General features: G+C 39.7%; 1 protein-coding gene across 2 annotated transcripts; it reads left to right on the top strand.

Moving 5' to 3' along the window:
• Positions 1-1,278: 1,278 nt before the first annotated feature.
• ZNF706 (zinc finger protein 706) lies at positions 1,279-10,149 on the top strand. Of its 2 annotated transcripts, none has more exons than XM_030937537.1 (4): positions 1,279-1,528; positions 5,543-5,679; positions 7,213-7,320; positions 8,066-9,311. In XM_030937537.1, exons 2-3 carry the CDS (start codon positions 5,545-5,547, stop codon positions 7,306-7,308), a joined length of 231 nt encoding a protein of 76 aa, XP_030793397.1. In that variant the 5' UTR covers positions 1,279-1,528; positions 5,543-5,544; the 3' UTR covers positions 7,309-7,320; positions 8,066-9,311. The 2 variants fall into 2 exon arrangements, with proteins under 2 accessions (XP_030793397.1, XP_030793398.1); XM_030937538.1 differs by lacking the exon at positions 1,279-1,528 and adding an exon at positions 1,669-1,687 and having other exon boundaries at positions 8,066-10,149.
• The last annotated feature ends 12,663 nt before the right edge of the window (positions 10,150-22,812 follow it).

Raw genomic sequence — 22,812 nt, 5'->3', positions numbered from 1 at the left:
TTTGTCACTAGTAGTTCTAATTAGAAACTAAAGTGGCAGGGGGCGGGGGTAAGTTTGCAGAATAAGGCTGATGTCTAAAGTACTGTTTCCAGATAATCAGCACATTTAATCACGGTTATAATCGTCATTGCTGTTGTCAGATATTGAAAGTTTGCTGCCATTGCCTGTAAATGCAGAGAGAGACAGAGCGCGCCCAAAGAACTTTAACCATTCCCCAAAGTATTAGCAACTCAGTACTGTACATTGTTAACAGTCAAACTAAACCCCTCAGGGAAGCCTAGCCAGCAATTTTTCTTTTTCTTTTTTTAGGCAGGGTCTCACTCGGTCGCCCAGGATGGAGTGCAGTGACGCGATCTCGGCTTACTGCAACCTCCACTTCCTGGGCTCAAGCGATTCTCCCACCTCGGCCTCCCGAGTAGCTGGGACTACAGGCGCTGGCCACCGTGCTCCGTTAATTTTTTATTTTATTTTATTTTATTTTATTTTATTTTTGTTGAGACGTGGGTCTCGCTATGTTACTCAGGCTGGTCTGGAACTCCTGGGCTTAAGTGATCCTCCTACCTTGGGCTCCCAAAGCGCTGGGATTACAGGCGTGAGCCACCGCGCCCGGCCCAACCAGCAATTTTTAATGGGGCTCAGGCTTGAATCTTGAACTCACTAAAAACCCCCAGGTTGGAAAAACACCCGGGGTTTCCAGGGGAGTGAGGTAAACGGCGGCTGGTGAAAGAACAAAGGCTGTGCGTCCGCGTTCAGAGCCGCTGGGCCGCCGGGCTCGCTGCGGGCCGGGGCCGCGGTGTCCTGGGTGGCGGGGCTCCCGGAATGTGACTCAGCCACCGCGGCCCCGCGATCCTCTCCCGAGCCACCGCCTCAGCCGGTGCCGAGGAGGGCGCCGCCGAGACCGGCGCGTCAGCCAGGGAGGAGCGGGAAAAGAGGCGCAAGGCCTGAGGCCCGGCCGCCGCCCGAGTGGTTGAGCGAGCGAGCGTCTTGTGAAACACGCCGCGGCCCGGTCACCAGCCAGGACCGGGATCACGTGGCTCCCAGGGCTCGGTGAAGAAGCCGCCGGGACAGAGCGCGCCGGAGGGGAGGAGCGCCTGGGGACAGAGGGCGACGTCCCCTGAAGTTAGTGTCCACCAGGGCCCGCCCCCTCGCTCTTATGTAATAGGGGCGCGCTGCCATTGGCCCGCGCGACCGGCCAGGGCGCAGGCGTGCGAGAGGGGCGGGGGGTCAGGAGGAGGCCGCCGCAGGAAGGCAAGTGGGCGGGGCTGCGAGGAGCAGGCGGGGCGGGGGCGCCGGGGAGAGCGGCACGGCGTGCGCGGGCACGAGGCATAGTGGCCTCCCCTAAGGCTGAGGCGGCGGCGGGCGCGCGAGGCGCGGACTGTTGTGCTCCCGGCTCTCCTGTTTCCCCTCCTGAGCGGGTGGAGGAGGCCCAAGCGGTGCCGGGCGCGCTCCCCCTTCCTCTCCCTCCGGCGTCCTCTCCCGGCCCTCTCGCGCTGTGCGGTCTCTCCGACGCAAGACTGTCCCGGCCCGGGTGAGCGGCAGCGGGGGCGGTGCTGACGCCGCGGGACGCCCGGGAAACGGGGCGGGGGCCGGCCAGCGGGGGGCGGTGGGGACCGTGGGACTCGCCGCGAGTCGCGAGGGGTCTCCGGGGGCGGCGGGGCCCGGCCCGGCGCGGGCCGCGGGGAGGAGGGTGAGTTCGGGCGCCTGCCAGGCCCTGCAGGTGGCCGGGTAGCAGGCCAGCCGCGGAAGCGGAGCGGTAACCTTATCCACGGCGACAGCCGCCGGTCGGCTGCCGGAGTGTGGCGCTCCCGGTGGCTGCAGCGGCCGGGGTTCGGGCAGTCTCGGCCTCCGGGAGGCGCGTCTCGTACCAGGGTCCGTGAGAACTGGCTAGATGGGGGGCTGCGTGGCCTTTGGTGGCAGGGAGGAGGAAGGGGTCTCCAAGGCGGGAGAGGCGGGTTTGGGGAGGAAGGTGCGCCAGGCTGCAGCTGGGGTCGGAGAAGTGTTGGGTGGAGACCTCACTCTGGGTGCGTTCCTCCTCTCCTCTCCCCAAAACGATGGTGTTAAAAGCTAGGGTCAGGATGTGGAGCGCTGCCTGGGCCTCTTCCTTTCAGATGGTTATGGAGAATGAGCCTACTTCCTGGACCCAAAATCCTTTTCTTCTGTTACTCATTTGTGTTGGTTTTAAAAGGAGCTTTGGGGCAGTGCTTACTTGTTGCCTCCTACGAGAGCGCCTCATTTTAGAACTCGTTTCTTCTACTACTTCCATCTTTGCAGCCCCCTCGGAAAACCACACTGAGAGTTGCATTAAAAACTAACATGTAGGTATTTGTAAATGACTTTTTCCCTCCAGTTTGTCCCATTTAATTCAAGGAGCGGTTATGGCTGCCTACAATTTTGTAGAAAATTCTGTTGGCTTGAGAGCAAGTCCTAAGTTGAGCTGTCCAAAAGCAGGTGGTTGGTTCGTTTGAATTTCTGCTTTCAGAAAGGAAATCGATGCGGCGTGTTGTCAGAAGTTAGGGGCCTACCTCATGCATTTAGCTTATTTGATTCCATTTCCTTTACCTGATTTTATTTATTAAGTCTCTTCGGGCTTTTTGGTTGCTGTTTGGTGACAATGGAAAATGGGTTAAATCTATTGTGTAATGTTATATTTTAGGGAAAGTCCTAAGTGCAAAAGTTAAAAATAATTTTGCGTATCTAATGACATTGCTTTGTACGAGTCACTACCTGGAAATATCAAAATAGCTAGTAACTTCTAGAAAGCAAAGAAACATGAAATTAGTGGCTTACCATTTTTGAATTTTTTTTTTTCAACGTAAAACAAGGTTTCCCACAAAATCAGTGTATTAACATACAGAAAATACATTGTGTCGAAGAGTTAAGATGTGTGAGAGGACTGACTATTTTGTTACAAGGTCCTGATAGGAAGACATTGAGACAAAAAATCTTACAAAACACTGGTATACATAAAGGTTGATCACGTGACTACTGTCGTCCAAATAATACATAAGTATCCAAACCTGTTTCCGTGGGAATAGGTTTGTAAGCTTGCGGTAACATCGGACTTAAATACATTTTTTTTTTTAATGTGCCTTTTGGCTTAGAATTAATAAGAATTTTTTTTTTTTTTATCTAAAGCAAAAATCGAAGCTTAGTCTTCAAGCACTGATAACAGCTGGTAGTATTTACCATTGATGATGGGAATGGGGTTCTCATATTAGGCTGGCATGCTAAACATTTTCAATTACGAAAATGTATTAGGCTTGTATGCTAGCCTAGTATAAAAAACCCGTATTTCATCAGTTGAAATATTCAGCTGACTATCCTGAAAAACATTGACCCTCTTTTATATTTTATCTGACTTTCAGTTCATTTTTTTTAATGCTAGTGGGAACTTCTCCAATCAGTGTATTTTTTTAGTTTCCTTTTTTGGGGAACAGGAGGAGCTCAGTAATTTTTATGAAATGCTTTGACCTCATATCCATTAACTAATTACGGCCCTAGTCAGAAGAAGCTAGCATCCTTCCCTGGTGAAGTTGATACAAAGCCATTGTATGTTCCTGTCCTGCAATGATTTACATTCAGTTACAGTGCTAGTCTAAACTATATATATATATATATATATATATATATATATATATATATATGAATTCTACTTAGGATCCAATTTTGATATATTTAAAAAACAATTGAGACTCATGATAGACTCTTTATGAACAGGGTTAATTATGAACAGGTTTAACTTGTGTGATCGAATAGAAGCCTTTAAATGGAAAAGTAAAAGTAACTTTTTTCAGTGACTTGATTTTCTTTTTTTTTTTTTTTAATCCATTTGGGTTCACGTCAGATCATCGGTAACAAAAAGTGGTATCTTTCAACTTTGTAAAAGAACCCTCTTAACCAAGTTAATTCCCTCAACTGGGAACTAACGTCTAGAAAGCAAAGAAACTTCTGGGATTAGTGGCTGGCTGACAATCTCATTTTATAATTTGTGCAGCAATCCAGCAAGACCAACTTTTTAAAAAAATTAATAACAGTAGTTTTATGAAAACTAAGTAAGAGAACAGTTTCCACCTATTTCTGAGGTCTCTTTTAGAAGGATTAACAGACAGCTTTTATTTCTCTTAAAGTTATAAAAATCACAATCGCAAGTCACAATGAATACTTTGCAGAGTGATCAAGTAAAATGATGGCGGGGGCTAAACTTTTTTCATAAACTTTTGAAGATTACAGACAGTAAAGTGCGTAAATCTTAAGTGTACAGTTCAATGAATTTTTACAAGTAAGCACACTTGATTCAAGAACATTTTCAGAACCCCATAAGTCCCCTTCATGTCCTGTCTTCCCAGTCATTACCCGTAACTTCCAAGGTGACCCCTTTCACTGTAGATTAGCTTTGCCTGTTTTGATCTTTAAATAATGTATATTCCCTACAACTGGCTTCTTTCCTTTAACATTGAGATACAACCAGTTTGTTACTTGTAACAATTTTTTGTTTGTTTATTTTTGAGACCAGAGTCTGGCTCTGTCGCCCAGGCTGGAGTGCAGTGGTGCCATCACGCCTCACTGCAACCTCCGCCTCCCAGATTCAAGCAGTTCTCCGGAGACCTCAGCCTCCCAAGTAGCTGGAATTACAGGTGCTCGCCACCATACCTGGCTAATTTATTTATTTATTTATTTATTTTATTTTTTGTATTTTTAGTAGAGATGGGGTTTTACCATCTTGGCCAGGCTGATCTTGAACTCTTGACCTCACGATCTACCCACCTTGGCCTTCCAAAGTGCTAGGATTACAGGTGTGAGCCACTGCACCTGGCCACAATTTTTTTTTTTTTCCTTTTTGAGACAGAGTCTCGCTCTGTAGCCCAGGCTGGAGTGCAGTGGCAGGATCTCGGCTCACTGCAAGCTCCACTTCCTGGGTTCACGCCATTCTCCTGCCTCAGCCTCCCGAGTAGCTGGGACTACAGGCGCCCACTACCGCGCCCGGCTAATTTTTTTTTTGAAGTTTTCGTAGAGACAGGGTTTCACCGTGTTAGCCAAAATGGTCTCGATCTCCTAACCTCGTGATTCGCCCGCCTCAACTTCCCAAAGTGCTGGGATTACAGGCATGCGCCACCGCGCCCAGCTGGCCACAATTTTTTAAATGCTGGGTAGTATTCCGTTGTATAAATACTATAAAAATATGTATACAAGTTGTGCATCCATATTACTATTGATGGGCATTCGGATTTTTTCCAGTTTTGGAATGGGCACTCAGAACGTTTTGTACATGTCTTGGTGTACATAACATTTGCATTTCTGTTGAGTACATACCGAGAGTGGAATTGCTGGCTCATAGAATAAACAACTACCAACTAGTTTTCCACAGGGTTCTGCCAGTTGATACTTTTGTAGCATTTGTGTGTGGGAATTTTAATACCTATACATTTTTATTTGCCAGGTGTTTCTATAAAACTTAAGGCTTCCGTTCTAAGACGTTCTTATGCTTAGATTACTCTGTATTAGAGTAAATAAGCCACTCTAATGCTTCACCTTCTGTTTTTAGATATGGCTCGTGGACAGCAGAAAATTCAGTCTCAGCAGAAAAATGCCAAAAAGCAAGCTGGACAAAAGAAGAAACAAGGACATGACCAAAAGGCTGCTGCCAAAGCTGCCTTAATATATACCTGCACTGTCTGTAGGGTAAGGGGAATTGAATTGAAAGATACAGCTCTCCCGTGAGCAGTTCTTTCATTATAAATTGGTTTGTATAGATTAAAATTTTGAAACCATAGCAAAATAGATGCTTTTCTTGAAATAGTAGGTTTGAGAGCTGATTATTTTAGGTATCTATCTTCATTCACCCTTCCAACAGACATTTTTTGAATGGCTCCTATGGCGAGGCAAAAATCTCTAGGTCCTGGGAAAAAGGAGTGAACAAAACAATATCCCTTTCCTCATATAAAATAAAGATGTCTTCATAAGGGCATATAAAACACTTCACTAGCATATCATATAACTCTAAACTATGCTTTTAGAGCTATGTAATATGCTAGTAAATATACCTGTGGCTATATAATTGGCTTTTTTCTTTTTCTTCACTACATTTTATAATTAGCATGTCTGTAAAACCATATAGAGTATATTCATGTTGAGAGCTTTTCCTAGAATGAATGTGTTTTATTAGATTTGAAGGACAGTAATAATAACAGCTACTTTTGAGTGCTTACCATATGCCAGACATAGAGCCAGGTGTTTTACATGTATTCACCTATTTAATCCACATAACCCTGTAAGATAAAGTACTTTTATTGTTCTCATTTTACAGAAGAGTAAACTGACTCGTGGAAATTAAACAATTTGTGTGGGGTCTCCCAGCTGGTTAGTAGAAGAACTGGAATCTGAACTCAGGCAGTTCAGCTCCAGAGTCCACCCTCTGGACCACTACTGTACTGCTTCTCAAAGAAGTACTTCTGAAGCTCCAAATCAGAACCTCTTGCCTGTTTGTTTAAGCTCATTACTCTTGAAGTTAGTGAATGGCAGTACCAAAGGAAACCACAGTGGGGTTAGTCCACTACATGTACACTCAAAATAATGAAATTGAGCAACTTCTGAGAGTTTGGAAACAGGCAGGGTGCAAATTTTAATCAATTAATGATAAAGAAATACCTTAATCTAAATGTGCTAGAGTAGTTCACACACTTAAAAACTTAAAACCACAGACTTCTATTTCATATTTTGTGTAATTGAATGGGTTAAGAATAAATAATTGAAGGTTCTTGCCAAGGGAAGTCAGTATAGTATAGTATCTGAGAGGTCACATACCTAGTACTAAGTTAAAATAAGGTCTTGGGCAAATTAAACTGGGTTTTAGTTTCCTTATGAGGTAAAATGAGGATGCTAGTAGGCGCTAAAGATTACTTTGAAGGTTCTGTGGTAATTAAGGTAACATGCTTAACATAATAAGGGTTCAGTAAATGTTACCTATTGTTTGCTGTTAATCAGATAAGCAGAATACATTCTATGTGACTTACCTTTCTGTATATGTGAAATGTGGGAATGTTAGGAATTTCTTTACCACAAAGTCCCTCTTCATATGCCAGCCACTAAGTTGTAGGAATTTAAAGGTATTTTTGTGATAATTGTCTATCCTGAGAAGATTCAGGATTCTAAAAAGTAACACATTTTTATTTCATAAATAAAGTCTAGCTTTCTTTTGCGCGATTTTTTTGTTAGACACAAATGCCAGACCCTAAGACCTTCAAGCAGCACTTTGAGAGCAAGCATCCTAAGACTCCACTTCCTCCAGAATTAGCTGATGTTCAGGCATAAGGTTGTTTACAGGTAACTCACCTCTTTTTCTATTGATTTGTTAATATCAGGGTTGTATGCAAGACCAAAACTGTCTTCTCTTATTGTGAAATTAATTTCTGCCTTCTGAGATTTTATTGCTTCCCCTATTTAAGTTAATGTGTAACTTAGTCCCTTTTTTCTCAGACTGTTTCCTTTCACTGCCTTTGAAACATCCAAATTTTTACTACTGTAGCCAAAAATGGGGAGATGAGTACATGCTAGCCATCTCTGATCCAAGAATGGAAGAAACGTATCAGTTTAAGGAAAATAGTGATTACAAAGATATTTGAGAGTTTCCCTCTCAAAAACAACGTACACCAATGTTCGTGAGCACCTTTTTACAATTAGTTTACTTATAGTACTTAGCAGAGGTTCTTCTTTTCCCCCTCATCAACCTATCCCCTTAGCAGAGCTTCTGAGTATTAAAATATAGGGCAAAATGTAGCTATGTGCTATATAAATTTGTTTATAAATTTGTTGGTTGAAAATTACCACTTTACACATTACATTTGGTTGGATTTTTTCCCCCTAAACAGTGGAGTTGGTGGTGGATGTGTTGTGTGTTTGAGAATTATTTCTTTTTAAAATAAATTCATCAAAGTTCAAAATATAAAGTCTGGTCGACAATTTTACCAGATACTATCTTCATAGTACTTCTTCTTAGTTATTTGAAATGCAGGTAAGTTGCATTTGTGCAATGGTAACATTCATTGAAAATTTTGCTTATGTTTTATAGGTGGATTCACGACACCTTTGACTCTTCTGCTGTCTCAGACCTTAGGTAACATACCTGCAGCTGCTTTTCTAACAAACTGTTGATCAGCAAAAATAAAGGGGCTACAGAAACACTCATTTTTATGCTGTTCCCTTTTGGGCTTCATGCAAAGACAATTCTGTGTAAATGTACAGTTGACTCTGATTTGGAAATCTGAAAATCAGTCCATTCTTGTTATAAAAAATTTTTTTACAACTGTAATTATATTGATGTTCATATTGTGTAAAATAACTCATTTAATAAAATAGTACTTTGATTTACGACATCACAGGATAAATGGTTTTAGAAATTCTGTTCTAACTTTCCACATTATTTGCCTTATAAAAATCTAATGAATTCATCAGCTAGAATTGCAAGTGCAATTCTTATATCCCTTTCTCAGCTCAGTGGCAGGTTCCTTAAACTAGAGCAGACTCATTCATTAAAATTGTGCATATGATTTTATGGGCAGCTGATTCTCTAGGTGAAAAATGACTTATCTGCTGCCTTAGTATATTGCGGTTATGTGTCATTGTACCCCTCTGATGATTTCCTGTGTTTGAGTTGGAATATTTAAAATTGCAGTAAGACCTGGCTCTAACTGCCAGTCAGGTGTACCCTATAGATAACTGATAAATTTCTAGAAGCAGTTGGATTGTCAGCCCTTCTGAAAGATTAGGTTCTGATGTGTATGCCATAATGAAATAATCATTAAACCTATTGTTTACTGCAAAATATGGAACAAATGTGAACTGGTAAAGGTCAATCTTGATACTAGATTCTTTGAAAACTCTTGAAGTTCCTTAATTTGAAATTGAAACATTAATTTTTGAGGTTTTTGGTAGTTACTATTTGGCCATTTTTACAAATGGATTTTACATTAACAGGAAGATTGGAATGACTTGTGGCTGGATTAATTCCCAGAACCCTCTCCCTCCTTTCTTTTCTAAGTGAGTTGTTGATTTTAGGAGTTTGCTTTGTGCTGTTTCCTAAAATCAAAGACTGGTGTACAGTATGACTTCCATCTGAACTTGAAAAGTATTAAAATGGGTCAATATTCACATTCTTTTAGATCTCAGGATGGGGAAATGGGTTTGTTCAGATGGATATGGTAAATCTTACCCAATTACGGAAGGCTAATTTTAGAGTTCTTCTAATTTGCTTGTGTCAACTCTTAACTTGTAAAACTGCTGTTAACTCAATATATAATAGGAAGAACACTAAAATACTTACTGGTAACTGCTTAGAGCCACTTATCTGATCCTGTGGATTACAGAATGCATTCCCTCTTCTGCTGTAACTTTTCATTGCTTTGTTTTGTAGCTCTGCATATTTTGCCCACCTTGTCTTCCCTGTAAGTTTAAGATGTTTCCAAGGAAAAGCTTCAGTGCTGATAGTTTCTTAGCAACTCCTATTCTTATGCCCTTACTTTAAAATAGTCCTTTTATTTTGTGTATTTAATTTCCTAAGTTTCAGATTTAATATCTGTTGTTTCCTAATATGTTGATTACCAGAAAGTTAGAATTTTACCTAATTTCTTGTGGATATTGCAGAAGTTCTGGTTAAATCACAACTTAAAAGTTTTTAAAAAGTGCTTTGAGCATATGTATGTTTATGTTTAGTGACAAATCATAGAAAACCATTCACAAGTTTTGGTTTAATTTTTATTTAACACTATTATCTCAGTGACAGGGAAATAGCTGCATTGATCTTACATGAGCATATTCATCCTTATAGTTCATGAGGGGATTGTTAGTACAATCCCCATTTTACTGTGTTTGAGTTAAAAACCAAACATCCCTGTAATTTAATTTGAAGATTCTTTAACAGATTGCAGCAGAGTTCATTATAAAACTGTTATGGTGTCTTCAAAGACTTGATAAAATACACTGAGAGAGAATTGGTCCATTTGTATGCTGTATTTCTATTACTTGCCAAAAGGAATGGGGTTAAGATTAAACTTGTTTCCATTCTCTTCATGTGGATATACATCCCCATGTTTAACTGACACACTGGGGGCTCAGTTGTGTGCTGTAATGTCTTATTAAAGAAGATATTAAAGAAAACTAAACTAGTCTAATTTCTTCTACATTTTAAGAGGTTTTTATATTCCCACTTTTTCTTTTTTTTTTTCTGAACTTAGAATTGGCTCTTAAGTATAGCTTGATAGATCTGAGGGTAGCAAGAGATTTCTTTCATTTCTCGTTGTTTTCCCTGTAGTCTGCCTTTTTGAGGTCTGTAGAATACTTGGGTGGAAAAAAATTTGTCATTTTGAAAGCTTACTATGTAGAATAAGTGCGAATTGTTGGAAAGGGGGAAGTGATTGGCTATTAACATAAAAATACAATTATGAAAAATACTTAGGTCAGTTAATTGAATTGGATGGATAAGTCCTTGATGATATTGTAAGATTTGAAGTTATACTTTTAGTTTAATATTAAAGATACTGTATAGGTAATTAATGACATCATAATTCAAACCTGAGATGTAGCATAAGGTAGAATTTATCAACATTACTATTTTACCTAAGAAAACCCATGTTTTTAATTTTCATTAATATATGTAATGTGGCCAGGTGCAGTGGCTCATGCCTGTAATCGCAGCACTTTGGGAGTCTGAGGTGGAGGGATCACTTGAGGTCAGGAGTTCGAGACCAGCCTGGCCAATATGGCAAGTCCCCATCTCTACTAAAAATACAAAAAGTAGCAGGGCCTAGTAGCACATGCTTATAATCCCAGCTACTCAGGAAGCTCAGGCAGGAAAATGGCTTGAACCTGGGAGGCGGAGGTTACAGTGAGCCGAGATCTTACCACTGCACTTCAGCCTGGGCAAGACTCTGTCTCTCTCTCTCTCTCTTTCTATATATATATATAGTATATATGTAATATACTGTACCTATTTTAAAATGTGGATAAAGGCCTTTTTCTATAACACAGTGATCAAACACAGTCCAAACTATAACTGAAATACTGTATTTAAACTGCTCAGTCTGAATTCATTCATTTGTACTAGATTTCTGGTTTTTTTTGGAAAGTGTTTGGTTTAGTTTTGGTCAGAGTACTTTTTTGGTCATGTACTTTTTGACAGTATATGGCAATGAAGATCAACACCAGGGAGTTGTGTTTACTGTGACTTTACATTCTGAAATAGTTTAGGCTACCTTAATTTTACTTATTGTAAAAGTTTCAGAAAAATCTTAAGAGCTTTCAGTTTGTAGGTTTAATGAAAATATCTGTCTACTTAAAGAAAATAAGACTTTTTAAAATAGAAGTTCAACCTGTCATTTTTAATTGTAGATTACCATGTTAAATTGAAAATATTTTTTAGTTTAAATGTTCTTTTGATAAGTTGTCTTACCGAAGTATCCTTTTTTTTTTTTTTTAATAGCCATTTTCTAGCTTTTATTCTTTGAATACCATATGGCTCCAAATTTAAAATCCGCACATTCAGAGACAGACTTTGGTCATTTCTTTATATTCACATGGGGATATCTTCAGTATGAAGTAATTGTTAATACTATCATTAACTAATTTTATTTGAGGGTTGTAGGCAGGAATAATATCTTTATCCCAGATCTTTCTAGGATGAACTCAGAAAAGTTTAAGTCACTAAGGTACATATTGAAAATCATATATGTGAAGTTGCATTGTAAGCTATGAAGTTTTACATAAAAGCAATGTTTTATACAAAGAAATATAGCAAAGTTCCCTAATCTTTGGAAATTCAGATGTGTTCTGGAGATAATACATATATTTATTTACATAATTTTAGGCTATATGGCTAAGTGCTTGGTGTGTTTTATAGACAATAACTTAATGAGGTATATGTATATGTATGCGTTTATGTGTGTATAGGATGGCTTGTGGGTCGAAGAGGGCAGTCTGTGTCTGGGAGTATGGGGAGTCAGCTGAGGGAGGAGTAGGAAGGAATAGGGAAATCAAGGTGTGGGTGGCTGATTGAGCAAAACTACATAAAGTTTCTTTGAGAGAAAGTGAGTAGGCCAGCCTGAGCACAAGGCTTGTGAATGAGAGCCTTTGATCCCATGGATATGAGTGGGGAGAATCGTTAGAATGGGATGAGATTATGCAGTGCGTGCACACTTCAGAAAATTGTTCAAATTACTCCTGACCCTGGGGACTCTTTCAGAGTTTGGGGGTCAGGGAATGACATGATGTAAGTATGTCAGGAAGATTTATATTTATTAATGAAATATTGTGTTGATACTGGTTTGATAGAGATCTTTTTACAACCTCTTGTATGTTTCTCTATTTAACAGTTTACTATCCATAAAACACTTTTAGTTATTCTAGGTTATTATGAATGTAGATTAATGGGCAAGAATTTTGCTGTGCTCTAATGCAATGATACTACTAGGGCCCAAAAAGCTGTATTTAGGGATGTTTGTCCCTGCACTAAATAACCCCAGACTACAGTGTGGCTATACGTGACATTTCTTGTCCTCTACTTCATTATAAAAGTAATACATTTTGAAATATATCTCATATATAAAAATTTGAAGACTATGGTAAAGTTGAATTTTAAAAATTTACCAGTACAAAACATTTTGGTGAATAGTATCCATGTCAGTCTCTCTCTCTCTCTCTCTCTCTCTCTCTCTCTCTCTCTCTCTCTCTCTCTCATTCTTACCACATAGATTTTTTTAAGTTAATGCATGTTTTTGAATTTTGTAGTCACTTTTTTCATATGATGTCTTTGTACTTTGCCATTTCATTTAACAACATAACAGGTGGGTTTTTTGTGTTATTGACTGTGCTAAGTGGAATTTTTGTGGCTGCATAATGATCCATTGGGTAGATTACCTATTTTTTTTTTTAACCATTTTCCTGTTGTTGGACATTTAGGTTTTCTCTAATTTGTGCAGAAGACTTCATTTCTACATTTAGAATTACACATCATAAAACTTTAAAGCTCTTCTGTAAAGTGTACAATACTTTATTAAAATAGCAAATGAGAGAGAACCAGCGTTGCAGACTATATAGTATATAGGACCAGACAATACTTGACCAATGATGTTTTGCACGTTACTGCATTACCTTTGTTTGAATTCTAGCACTTTTTCCTGAATTTGGTAGATTAACCCTTGTATATTTCCTTGATTTCTAGTGGAGCAGGAATATTTTAACTACATTTGTTAGCCAGATACTGTTTATATTTTGTGAATTGTCCTTTGCCCATTTATTTGTTGGGGCCTTCTGACTATATTCAATCTGCTAGCCACAGTAAACTTGGAAGAACTGAGAGTTGCCAGATAACTAGAGTTATGAAACCTGTAACTTATTTTACACAGAGAACGAAATTGTAGGCTCTGTCTGCACCACTTGCTGGAAGCCTTAACAGATAAAGTATAAATCCACAGTTTGCGTTTAAGGCATATTTTTAATTCAAGACTAGTGAAATATGTTTTCTATTGTTACCTGACTGCTACGAAGAAATAGTATTTTTATTAGATCAAGTCCGTTTAGTAAGTTACAGTAACAAAATAACCTTTCATGTTTGGGATCTATATTTTATTAGGTTCTATTATTTAATATTTATGTATATGGATTTTCATAGTAACAAAATAGACTGTATTCAAGCCTTGCTTTGAATAGCCAGGAACATTTCTGATAGCAACAGTGTTTCTTACTTAAATAGGATAGAATATGGCCAAACATAAGAATTTAAAGCTGTAGTCGAATGACCCAGTGAGAAAAATGGAAAACACCTAAGTTCAAATCTGGCTCTGCTTTTTCCTTGCTCATTTTGGACAGGTTACTTCACCTTTCTGAGTTACGTTATCTTCAGTCACCTTATAAAATGCAGGAACTGGCCAGGTGTGATGGCGCACACCTGTAATCCCAGCACTTTGGGAGGCCGAGACAGGTGGATCACGAGGTCAGGAGTTCAAGACCAGCCTGGCCAAGATGGTGAAACCCTGTCTCTACTAAAAATACAAAAATTAGCCAGGTGCGATGGCAGGCACCTGTAATTCCAGCTACTTGGGAGGCTGAGGCAGAGAATTCCTTGAACCGGGGAGGCAGAGGTTGCAGTGAGCCGAGATCGTGCCACTACACTCCAGCCTGGGCAACAGAGTGAGACTGTCTCAAAAAAAAAAAAAATGCAGAAACTAATACCTACCTCAAATGATTGTTTTAAGTTAACAAGCAAATGAAATAATGAGTATAAGCACCTGCGCAATCATAAGTGCTCAATAGCTGTTAGCTTTCTTCCCACTGTCTTCCTTTCCCTCCTCCCTCTACTGAAACTAACACAGTGTGTCTTTACACATACCCTTCTCACGTTTGCCCGTTTCTGCTTATGCTTTTTCTTAGGACTAAAATACTTTCTCTTCTCCCCCGCTCAGCCCTGGTCTCTTGCTGTGGAAATGCTACTTATTCTTCAGGGCTCAACTCGAATGCTGATGTGTTTTTTTGTTTTTTGTTTGTTTGTTTGTTTGTTTTTCATGAACCTCAGCACTTAAATGTACTAATGTGGGAAAAGGAATATACAGTAATAAATATGACAGAAGACTACAAACTGTAAAAAAAAAAATAGTGTCAGGAGACTAAATTTTAGAAGGGCAAAAAGTTCCTGAAAAGTAGTAAAGGAAATTTATTTACTTGTTTTCAGTTAAGCAGTAATAACAAGGAATGAGTGTTAGCACTCCCTAAGCAACTCCTATTTATTTGCTGTGTATTTTGTAAAACTCTCATTGTGAAAATGAACCCAATATGATGAAATACTAAAAGGACATATGATTTCACTGGATTTTTACTTGGCTTTGATGAATTACGACTCAGAAGGCTATAGAAATTTGCAGAATTTGACATTAAGTCTGAACCACTGTCAATCTAGGAAAGTGATACACATAGGAAGCTATCCAGAAGACTGGAGATAAGTAATTTGTGTCTTGATTTTCTAAAAAGCACAAAAGAGAATATTGAAGAAAATGCAGAATTATAAGTTTGCCCTTGGTCTCTAGTACGTTATCTTTTTACTGTGAATCTCCTTTTTCCTCAGTTAGGCCTTGGACTAATTTCATGTGTAGTTTTATTTCTAGTCTTTTTCCCTTGTCATATTTGTTTTCTTTGCGACAAGAGAAATTCTTCTAAAACACAGTTCAAGTCACAGCCCCCTCCTCTGAAGCACTTAGGTGCTCTCCCTGGCCCACCAGATGAACACATACTCCTGGGTTGTGATTGACAGGTCCTCCACACAGTCTGACCCCAGCATGTGCTTCCAGCCAGCCCTTTCTGCCATACTTGTTCCCATCCTCTTGCTGAGTGAATTGCTTGCTGTTCTTTGAGTAACTCTTACTATCCCTTTCTTGCCTTCACACAATCTTTCTGCATCTTAACTGGGATGCCCTCTTTTTCTTCTTCCGTTCTTTTGTGCCCTCTCTCTAATGCTATCCAATCTGATAGGATCACTCCTTGTAACCCTCAAAGTCACTGGGCATGACCTTTCATCTTTTTATCATTTTACTGTTCTTTACTATCCTTGGGACAAGAGTAGTCTTATTTTTGTGTCTACTTGAATGTTTATGACAACATGAAACTATTGTCTTTAAATGTAGCGTTCCCTAAATTGCAACAAACTATTCTCATTGCTTTATAGATTACTTTTTAATAAACTGTTTTTTGGATTTACTTTTTTAGATTACTGAAGCCATGAGAGGAGGGCTCGTATAAGCATTACTGTATGTGTAGAACACTTTATATAGTTTACAAAATATTTTTTCTTTTTTGAATTGCATGTAAAAATATGCTTGAGGAAATCAAGGGACAGCTTGATGATACATCTCAATTTTAGAAAGGCAAAGTAATTTACAGTAATTTTGATAGCAAGATTATCTACAGACAGTACATTTTAGTGGATGGACCTTAAACTTATTTTGAATTTCTGCACTCAGATGTTTAATATATGTGTGTTAACCTGTTGAGTTTCAGATCCTGCCAGCTTTAAGTGTGTGTGTAATATGTGTGTTACCAGTTTATAGATAACACAAAGTAGGGAGGAAAAGCTAATACAGAATTACAATTCAGAAAGATTTCAGGCTGAAAGGCTAAAGTAAAAACAAGAAGCAGTTTAAATGGAGTAAATGTTAAATCCATTTATAACTTATTAAAATTACAGTTTACAAGTACAAAATATAGGCTGCAGTCTGTCTTGGCATTTTTTCAGGTTAAGAGCCAATGTATTAGTTTATTAAAGTCTTATTATGAGCCAAGCATGACTTCTTTGCTTTAAAATACAGGAATGCAATCTTAGTTTAGGAGAACACATGTTAATCACACATTATTATTTATTGAGAGCCAGTTTTCTTGTGAAGTTGATGTTTTGTTCCCAATGTCTCTGTCTTTGCTGTTTATAAGTGAAACACTGTCTACATTCCTCACAATGCAGGGAGGAGGTCAGGGATGGTGAGTCAACTGTAAACCGTGTTTACTAAGGGGACATTTGGAAAGTTGCTGTGCTGTCTTGTTGAGAGCAGATCTGAATGCCATGGATAGAAGTTATCTCACTGTAAGAAATCTCATTACAACATCTAGATTTACCCAGTATCACAATGGCTTGCCTTATGGCATGAGCACCCCTTCCCTAAAATTCTTAGTAAAGGGATTATCTGCTGATGTCTGGGACAGGGCAGCAGGGTTTTCTGTCATTTGATAGGGGATCAGATAGGCTCTGAGATCCTTCTCATTCAGCAGTCCTCTTGCATTAAGTAATGCAGTGCTGGGAGCCCATAAGATAGTTATGTGCTTTGAGCATGTTTTGTCAAATGGAAAAAAACTACTCTTATATTGACCTATTTGAACATACAAACTGTTTGATCTTTACTTGTCCTTATCTTTCTCAGATGCTTATAAATTTAACCGGAGGGAATATTGAGTCAGAATAAGTATCAGAATATCTTAATCACACCTGAATTTGAGATACATTTCTGACTATAGAGCATATTTATATTCAGTATTTTAATAGGCTCCTAGATGTCAAACTTGGTTTAGAAATACTTACTTTTAATCACCTGGCAAGTGGTACTGCAATATTATTACTATAGGTTAGGTCAGGATCATTCTTCATCAGTGGACTCTACAACTTAAATTATAAAGTTCTGTCAGTAAAAAAAAAAAAAATCTTGGCCGGGCGCGGTGGCTCAAGCCTGTAATCCCAGCACTTTGGGAGGCCGAGGCGGGTGGATCACGAGGTCAGGAGATCGAGACCCTCCTGGCTAACACGGTGAAACCCCGTCTCTACTAAAAATACAAAAAACTAGCCGGGCGCGGTGGCGGGCGCCTGTAGTCCCAGCTACTCGGAGGCTGAGGCGGGAGAATGGCGGGAACCCGGGAGGCGGAGCTTGCAGTGAGCCGAGATCGCGCCACTGCACTCCAGCCTGGGCGGCACAGCGAGACTCCGTCTCAAAAAAAAAAAAAAAAAAAAAAAAAAAAAAAAAAAAAAAAAAAAAAAAAAAATCTTGACTATACTGTCAATGTAAGTATCCATAAATTATATGCACATACTTCTGTTGTAATTATAAAGTATTCACAGGATGAGATGAAAAACATTCTAATATTTTCTTTTTTTTTTTTTTTTTTTTTTGAGACGGAGTCTCGCTCTGTCGCCTGGCTGGACTGCAGTGGCCGGATCTCAGCTCACTGCAAGCTCCGCCTCCCGGGTTTTACGCCATTCTCCTGCCTCAGCCTCCCGAGTAGTCGGGACTACAGGCGCCAGCCACCTCGCCCAGCTAGCTTTTTGTATTTTTTAGTAGAGACGGGGTTTCACCGTGTTAGCCAGGATAGTCTCGAACTCCTGACCTCGTGATCCACCCATCTCAGCCTCCCAAAGTGCTGGGATTACAGGCTTGAGCCACCGCGCCCGGCCCTATTCTAATATTTTCTTCTCACATCCCAATGGATGAACTTACGTTACCACCTGGGACACACGCCTCACTTTAAACCATTGCTCTTTGTCATAGAACCTGTCATAAAAACCTTGTTTTTAAGCTAAAAGGTTTTCAGCAGCTCACAGATACATAGATCTTTGTAAGTCAATAAAAGCAAATGAAATGTAGTAAGGGTCCATGCTGTGTAAAAAAAAAAAAAAAAATACTCAGCAAAGCATATAAAACGTGTACCCTTGAAAAAGTACACTGGTAAAGGGCACATGGCAACATATTTTGAACACTTAGCATATGTAGTTTGGAACATGATACTGAGACTGGAGAAGTCAGGACTGGAGAGATTTGTATAAAGTTGAAGTCTTAGGAACATACCTTTAAGGCTGTATGTAGTGAAAAGAATAAACAAACCAAAGTTAAAACATTGGAAAGCCCTCACTAAGGGATAGGTAGAGAAGGAGCTAGGAGAAGTAACTGAAAGAATAGTCAGAAGTGGTAGGAGGAGCACCAGGGTCATTTAGGTTCTCAGACATGAGAAGAGTTTGGGTTTGAGGCTGGGTTGTCAGGGTCATGAACTACCATCCGTTGATTGAGTGCCTGCTTTGTACCAGTGTGTGGATTAAATACATTCTCAACAGTGGTAGTCAGCATCCCAGATGCTTCCCTGAGGTCAAGAGAGTATGGTTTTGGGAAAATAGGAGTAGAAGCTGAGGGTCAAGGAAGGAGCAGATACAGACCCTGACTTGAATCAAGTAGTGTCACACAGGGAATGGCCGTATATATGGGATCAACACTTCCTTCCAAGAGGCCTAAAGCACTGATTACCAATTAATAAACCTATTGTTTAGCAGACATGCTCACAGCTTAAAAGGTACTGTGATGGTGTTAATTTTTTTTAGGCACAATAAGCTCAATTTATATTTAAAACATTGACATAAGATATTTAGAAATCATTATGCCATATTTATGTATAACATCTTAATCTATGATCTTCAGCGTTGTAAACCTAAGTGATTCTATTATACTTTTGCATGTTTATATACAGTCATGCCTTGCTTAACCATGGGGATATGTTCTGAGAAATGCATTTTTAAGCAGTTTTGTCATTGTATGAACATTATAGAATGTCTTACACAAACATAGATGGTATAGCCTACTACAGACCGAGGTTCTATGGCTCTTAGGCCACAAACCTGTGGAGACGTTGTTGTACTGAATGCTGTAGGCAGTTGTAACACAATGCTAAGTATTTTGTATCTAAATATAAAAAAGGTACAGTAAAAATAGAGTGTAGACCAGGCGCGGTGGCTCATGCCTGTAATCCCAGCACTTTGGGAGGCCGAGGCAGGCGGATCACCTTAGGGCAGGGGTTCGAGACCAGCCTGGTCAACATGGCAAAACCCTGTCTCTGCTAAAAATACAAAAACGTTTAGCCGGGCGTGGTGGTGGGTGCCTTTAGACCCAGCTGCTTGAGAGGCTGAGGCAGGAGAATTGCTTGAACCCAGGAGTCAGAGGTTGCAGTGAGCTAAGATCCCACCACTGCACTCCAGCCTGGGTAACAATGGGACTCCGTCTCAAGAAAAAAAAAAATACAGTGTAAAAAATACAAAATGTTAGACCTGTATTGGGCACTTACCATGAATAAAGCTTGCAGAACTGGGAAGTTGCTCTGGATGAATCTGTGAGTGGTGAGTAAATGTGAAGGCCCAGGACATTCCTGTATACCACTGTAGACTTTATAAACACTGTACACTTAGGCTACAAGTATTTTTCTTTAATAATAAATTAACCTTAACTTACTGTAACTTTTTTTTTGAATTGTGTAAGTTTGGTTGTGTGTGTCTGTGGGGGGGGGGGGGTTTCTTTTTCTTTTGAGACGGAGTCTTGCTGTTGGCTGGGCTGGAGTGCAGTGGTACAATCTCAACTCACTGCAACCTCCATCTCCAGGTTCAAGCGATTCTCCTGCCTCAGCCTCTCCAGTAGCTGGGATTGCAGGTGCTCACCACCATGTCTGGCTAATTTTTGTATTTTTAGTAGAGACGGGGTTCACCATGTTAGCCAGGCTGGTCTTGAACTGACCTCAGTGATCAACTTGCTTAGCCTCCCAAAGTGCTGGGATTTCAAGCATGAGCCACAATGCCCAGCCTAAACCTTTTTACTTAATAAACTTTTTATTTTTACTTTTTGACTCTTATAATAAAACAGAAACACATTGTCCAGACAGCTATACAAAAATATTTATATCTTCTGTTTTTTTTTTTCTATTTTTAAAGTTTTTTATTTATTTTTAAACTTTTTTGTTAAAACTAAGACACAAGCACACACATTAGCATAGGCCTACAGAGTCAGGATCATTAGTATCACTGTCTTCTGCCTCCACATTGTATCCCACTGGAGGGACTCCAGGGGCAATAACACACATGGAGCTGTCATCTATGATAAATGATGCCTTCTTTTGGAATACCTTGTGAAGAACCTCCCTGAGGCTGTTTTACAGTTAACATTTTTTTTAATAAGGAGATGAGTACACTCTAAAATAATGAAAAGTATATATTATATAGTAAGTACATAAACCAGTAACACAATTGTTTATCAAGTATTACATACTGTATATAATTGTGTGTGTTGTGCTTTTATGACTGGCAGCAGAGTAGATTTGTTAATACCTGCATCACCACAAACACCAGTAACACATCACACTACAATATTGCAAAGGCTACAACATCACCAGATGATAGGAATTTTTCAGTTCCATTATAATCTTTTTTTTTTTTTTTGAGACGGAGTCTCGCTCTGTTGCCCAGGCTGGAGTACAGTGGCCGGATCTCAGCTCACTGCAAGCTCCGCCTCCTAGGTTTACACCATTCTCCTGCCTCAGCCTCCCGAGTAGCTGGGACTACAGGCGCCCGCCACCTCGCCCGGCTAGTTTTTTGTGTTTTTTAGTAGAGACGGGGTTTCACCGAGTTAGCCAGGATGGTCTCAATCTCCTGACCTCGTGATCCGCCCGCCTCGGCCTCCCAAAGTGCTGGGATTACAGGCTTGAGCCACCGCGCCCGGCCCCATTATAATCTTATGGGACTACCATTGTATATGTAGTCTGTCATTGACCAAAATATCATGCAGTTTATGACTAATTACATATAAAATGTAACTTTATATGTAAGTTATATAAAATGCACGTGAACATGAAGTAATATTTAAAAAACAATTTATAAAATTATAAAATAAAGTTATAAATTATGTTTATATATAAAAATGCAGTAGACTTTATTGGTAGCATGAAAATAGAACTCACCTTGAGCCACTCACTCACTGTTGGTTGAACAGGAGAATAATACTGACCATTTGATAACCTTTCTGATCAACAGTTTAAACCCTGAGATCCATTTGACTCTTTTCGGTCAAAAAAAGTGATTGTGGTTATTTTCTTGAGAAAATTCCTAGACATGAAATGTCTGGGTTAAAAGTATGCACAAAAGCTTCTACACTGGTAGAAGTAGGTTGGAAAGCCAGGTGTCCGTGGGAAAGGTTTTTGTATGGGGAAGTGATACAGGAGCCATTCAGAAGCTGTCGCTCAGTTTGTCTGCAAGAGACTAAAGTCTCCGAGGCCTAGGTTTCTTAGCTTTAAAGCAGTATCTTCTCCCATCTCACAGCACTGTGAGGAGGACTTTTTTTTTTTTTTAAGTTCGGAAAAGTGCTTTTGTAAAGTGTAAAAACCTTTGAGGTGTGGTGCAGTAGTTCTTCAAGGAGGTGTGCGATGCACTCACGTGTGGCTTCTAGCTTTGGAAAGAAGTTACCTCTTTTTTTTTCCTTTTTCGTTTTTTGAGATGGAGTCTCGCTCTGTCGCCCAGGCTGTAGTGCAGTGGCGTGATTTCGGCTCACTGCAAGCTCCACCTCCTGGGTTCACACTGTTCTGCCTCAGCCTCCCAAGTAGCCAGGACTACAGGTGCCTGTAGTCCACTATGCCCGGCTAATTTTTTGTATTTTTAGTAGAGATGGGATTTCACCATATTAGCCAGGTTGGTCTCAATCTCCTGACCTCGTGATCCGTCTGCCTCCGCCTCCCAAGGAAAGAAGTTATCTAATGAGCATTTTAAATTACTGAAGTTTATAGACTTATGAGAATGGGTTCAAGGTTATCTCTATAAGAATTCATTCAGTAGCATTTCAATGTACTTTCTTGAGAGGGGAAAACAGAGTGTGAGTTGCAGCCAGCAGGTTGAAAATGCTATGTGTGACCCTAGATACACTTTCCTGTGTGTCAATAGCAGGAAGAAGATATTTTAGAGTCACGGAGGTAGAGAAAATAGCATGGACTTTCTCACCTAGGTTCAAATTCATCTCTGGCATTTAGAATTTGAGTGACCTGGAGGAGTAAACTCACTTCAGGTCTCCAAATCGCATTGTTCTCATCTCTGAAATGATCTGCTTTACTGAGTAGTTGTGAGCATTTAGCTCTATAGCTGCACATAATAGAAACTTTTTATTTTAAAAAAGCTCATTAGTTATCTAAAAGGTAATACTCTCTGGAAGAGGTGGTTATGAAAATACATTGCTGCATCGGGGTGTCCAGTCTGGAGAGGTGTAAGTGTTCAAAATACCTGAGGTTTCTTAGATTTTGAATTAATAGCTATGGGAAATGCCTTTCTCAGCTTGTAAATGCTCTGGAACTTTTCTTCATAGTGTCTTATTCTTGACTAGTCATGCTGGGGGTAGTTTTTAATTATGAAAGTAATAACATGCTTCATGGTTAATAATTCAAACAATGCAGACAAATATCAAATAAGTAAAAGTCCTGTATGTTTCCATTCATACTGTGAAACTGGTTTTC

The sequence above is a fragment of the Rhinopithecus roxellana genome, chromosome 9, assembly GCF_007565055.1.
Source record: "Rhinopithecus roxellana isolate Shanxi Qingling chromosome 9, ASM756505v1, whole genome shotgun sequence".
NCBI lineage: Eukaryota > Metazoa > Chordata > Mammalia > Primates > Cercopithecidae > Rhinopithecus > Rhinopithecus roxellana.
Note: the sequence above shows the minus strand (reverse complement) of the source record. Positions and strands in the feature narration are given on the sequence as shown.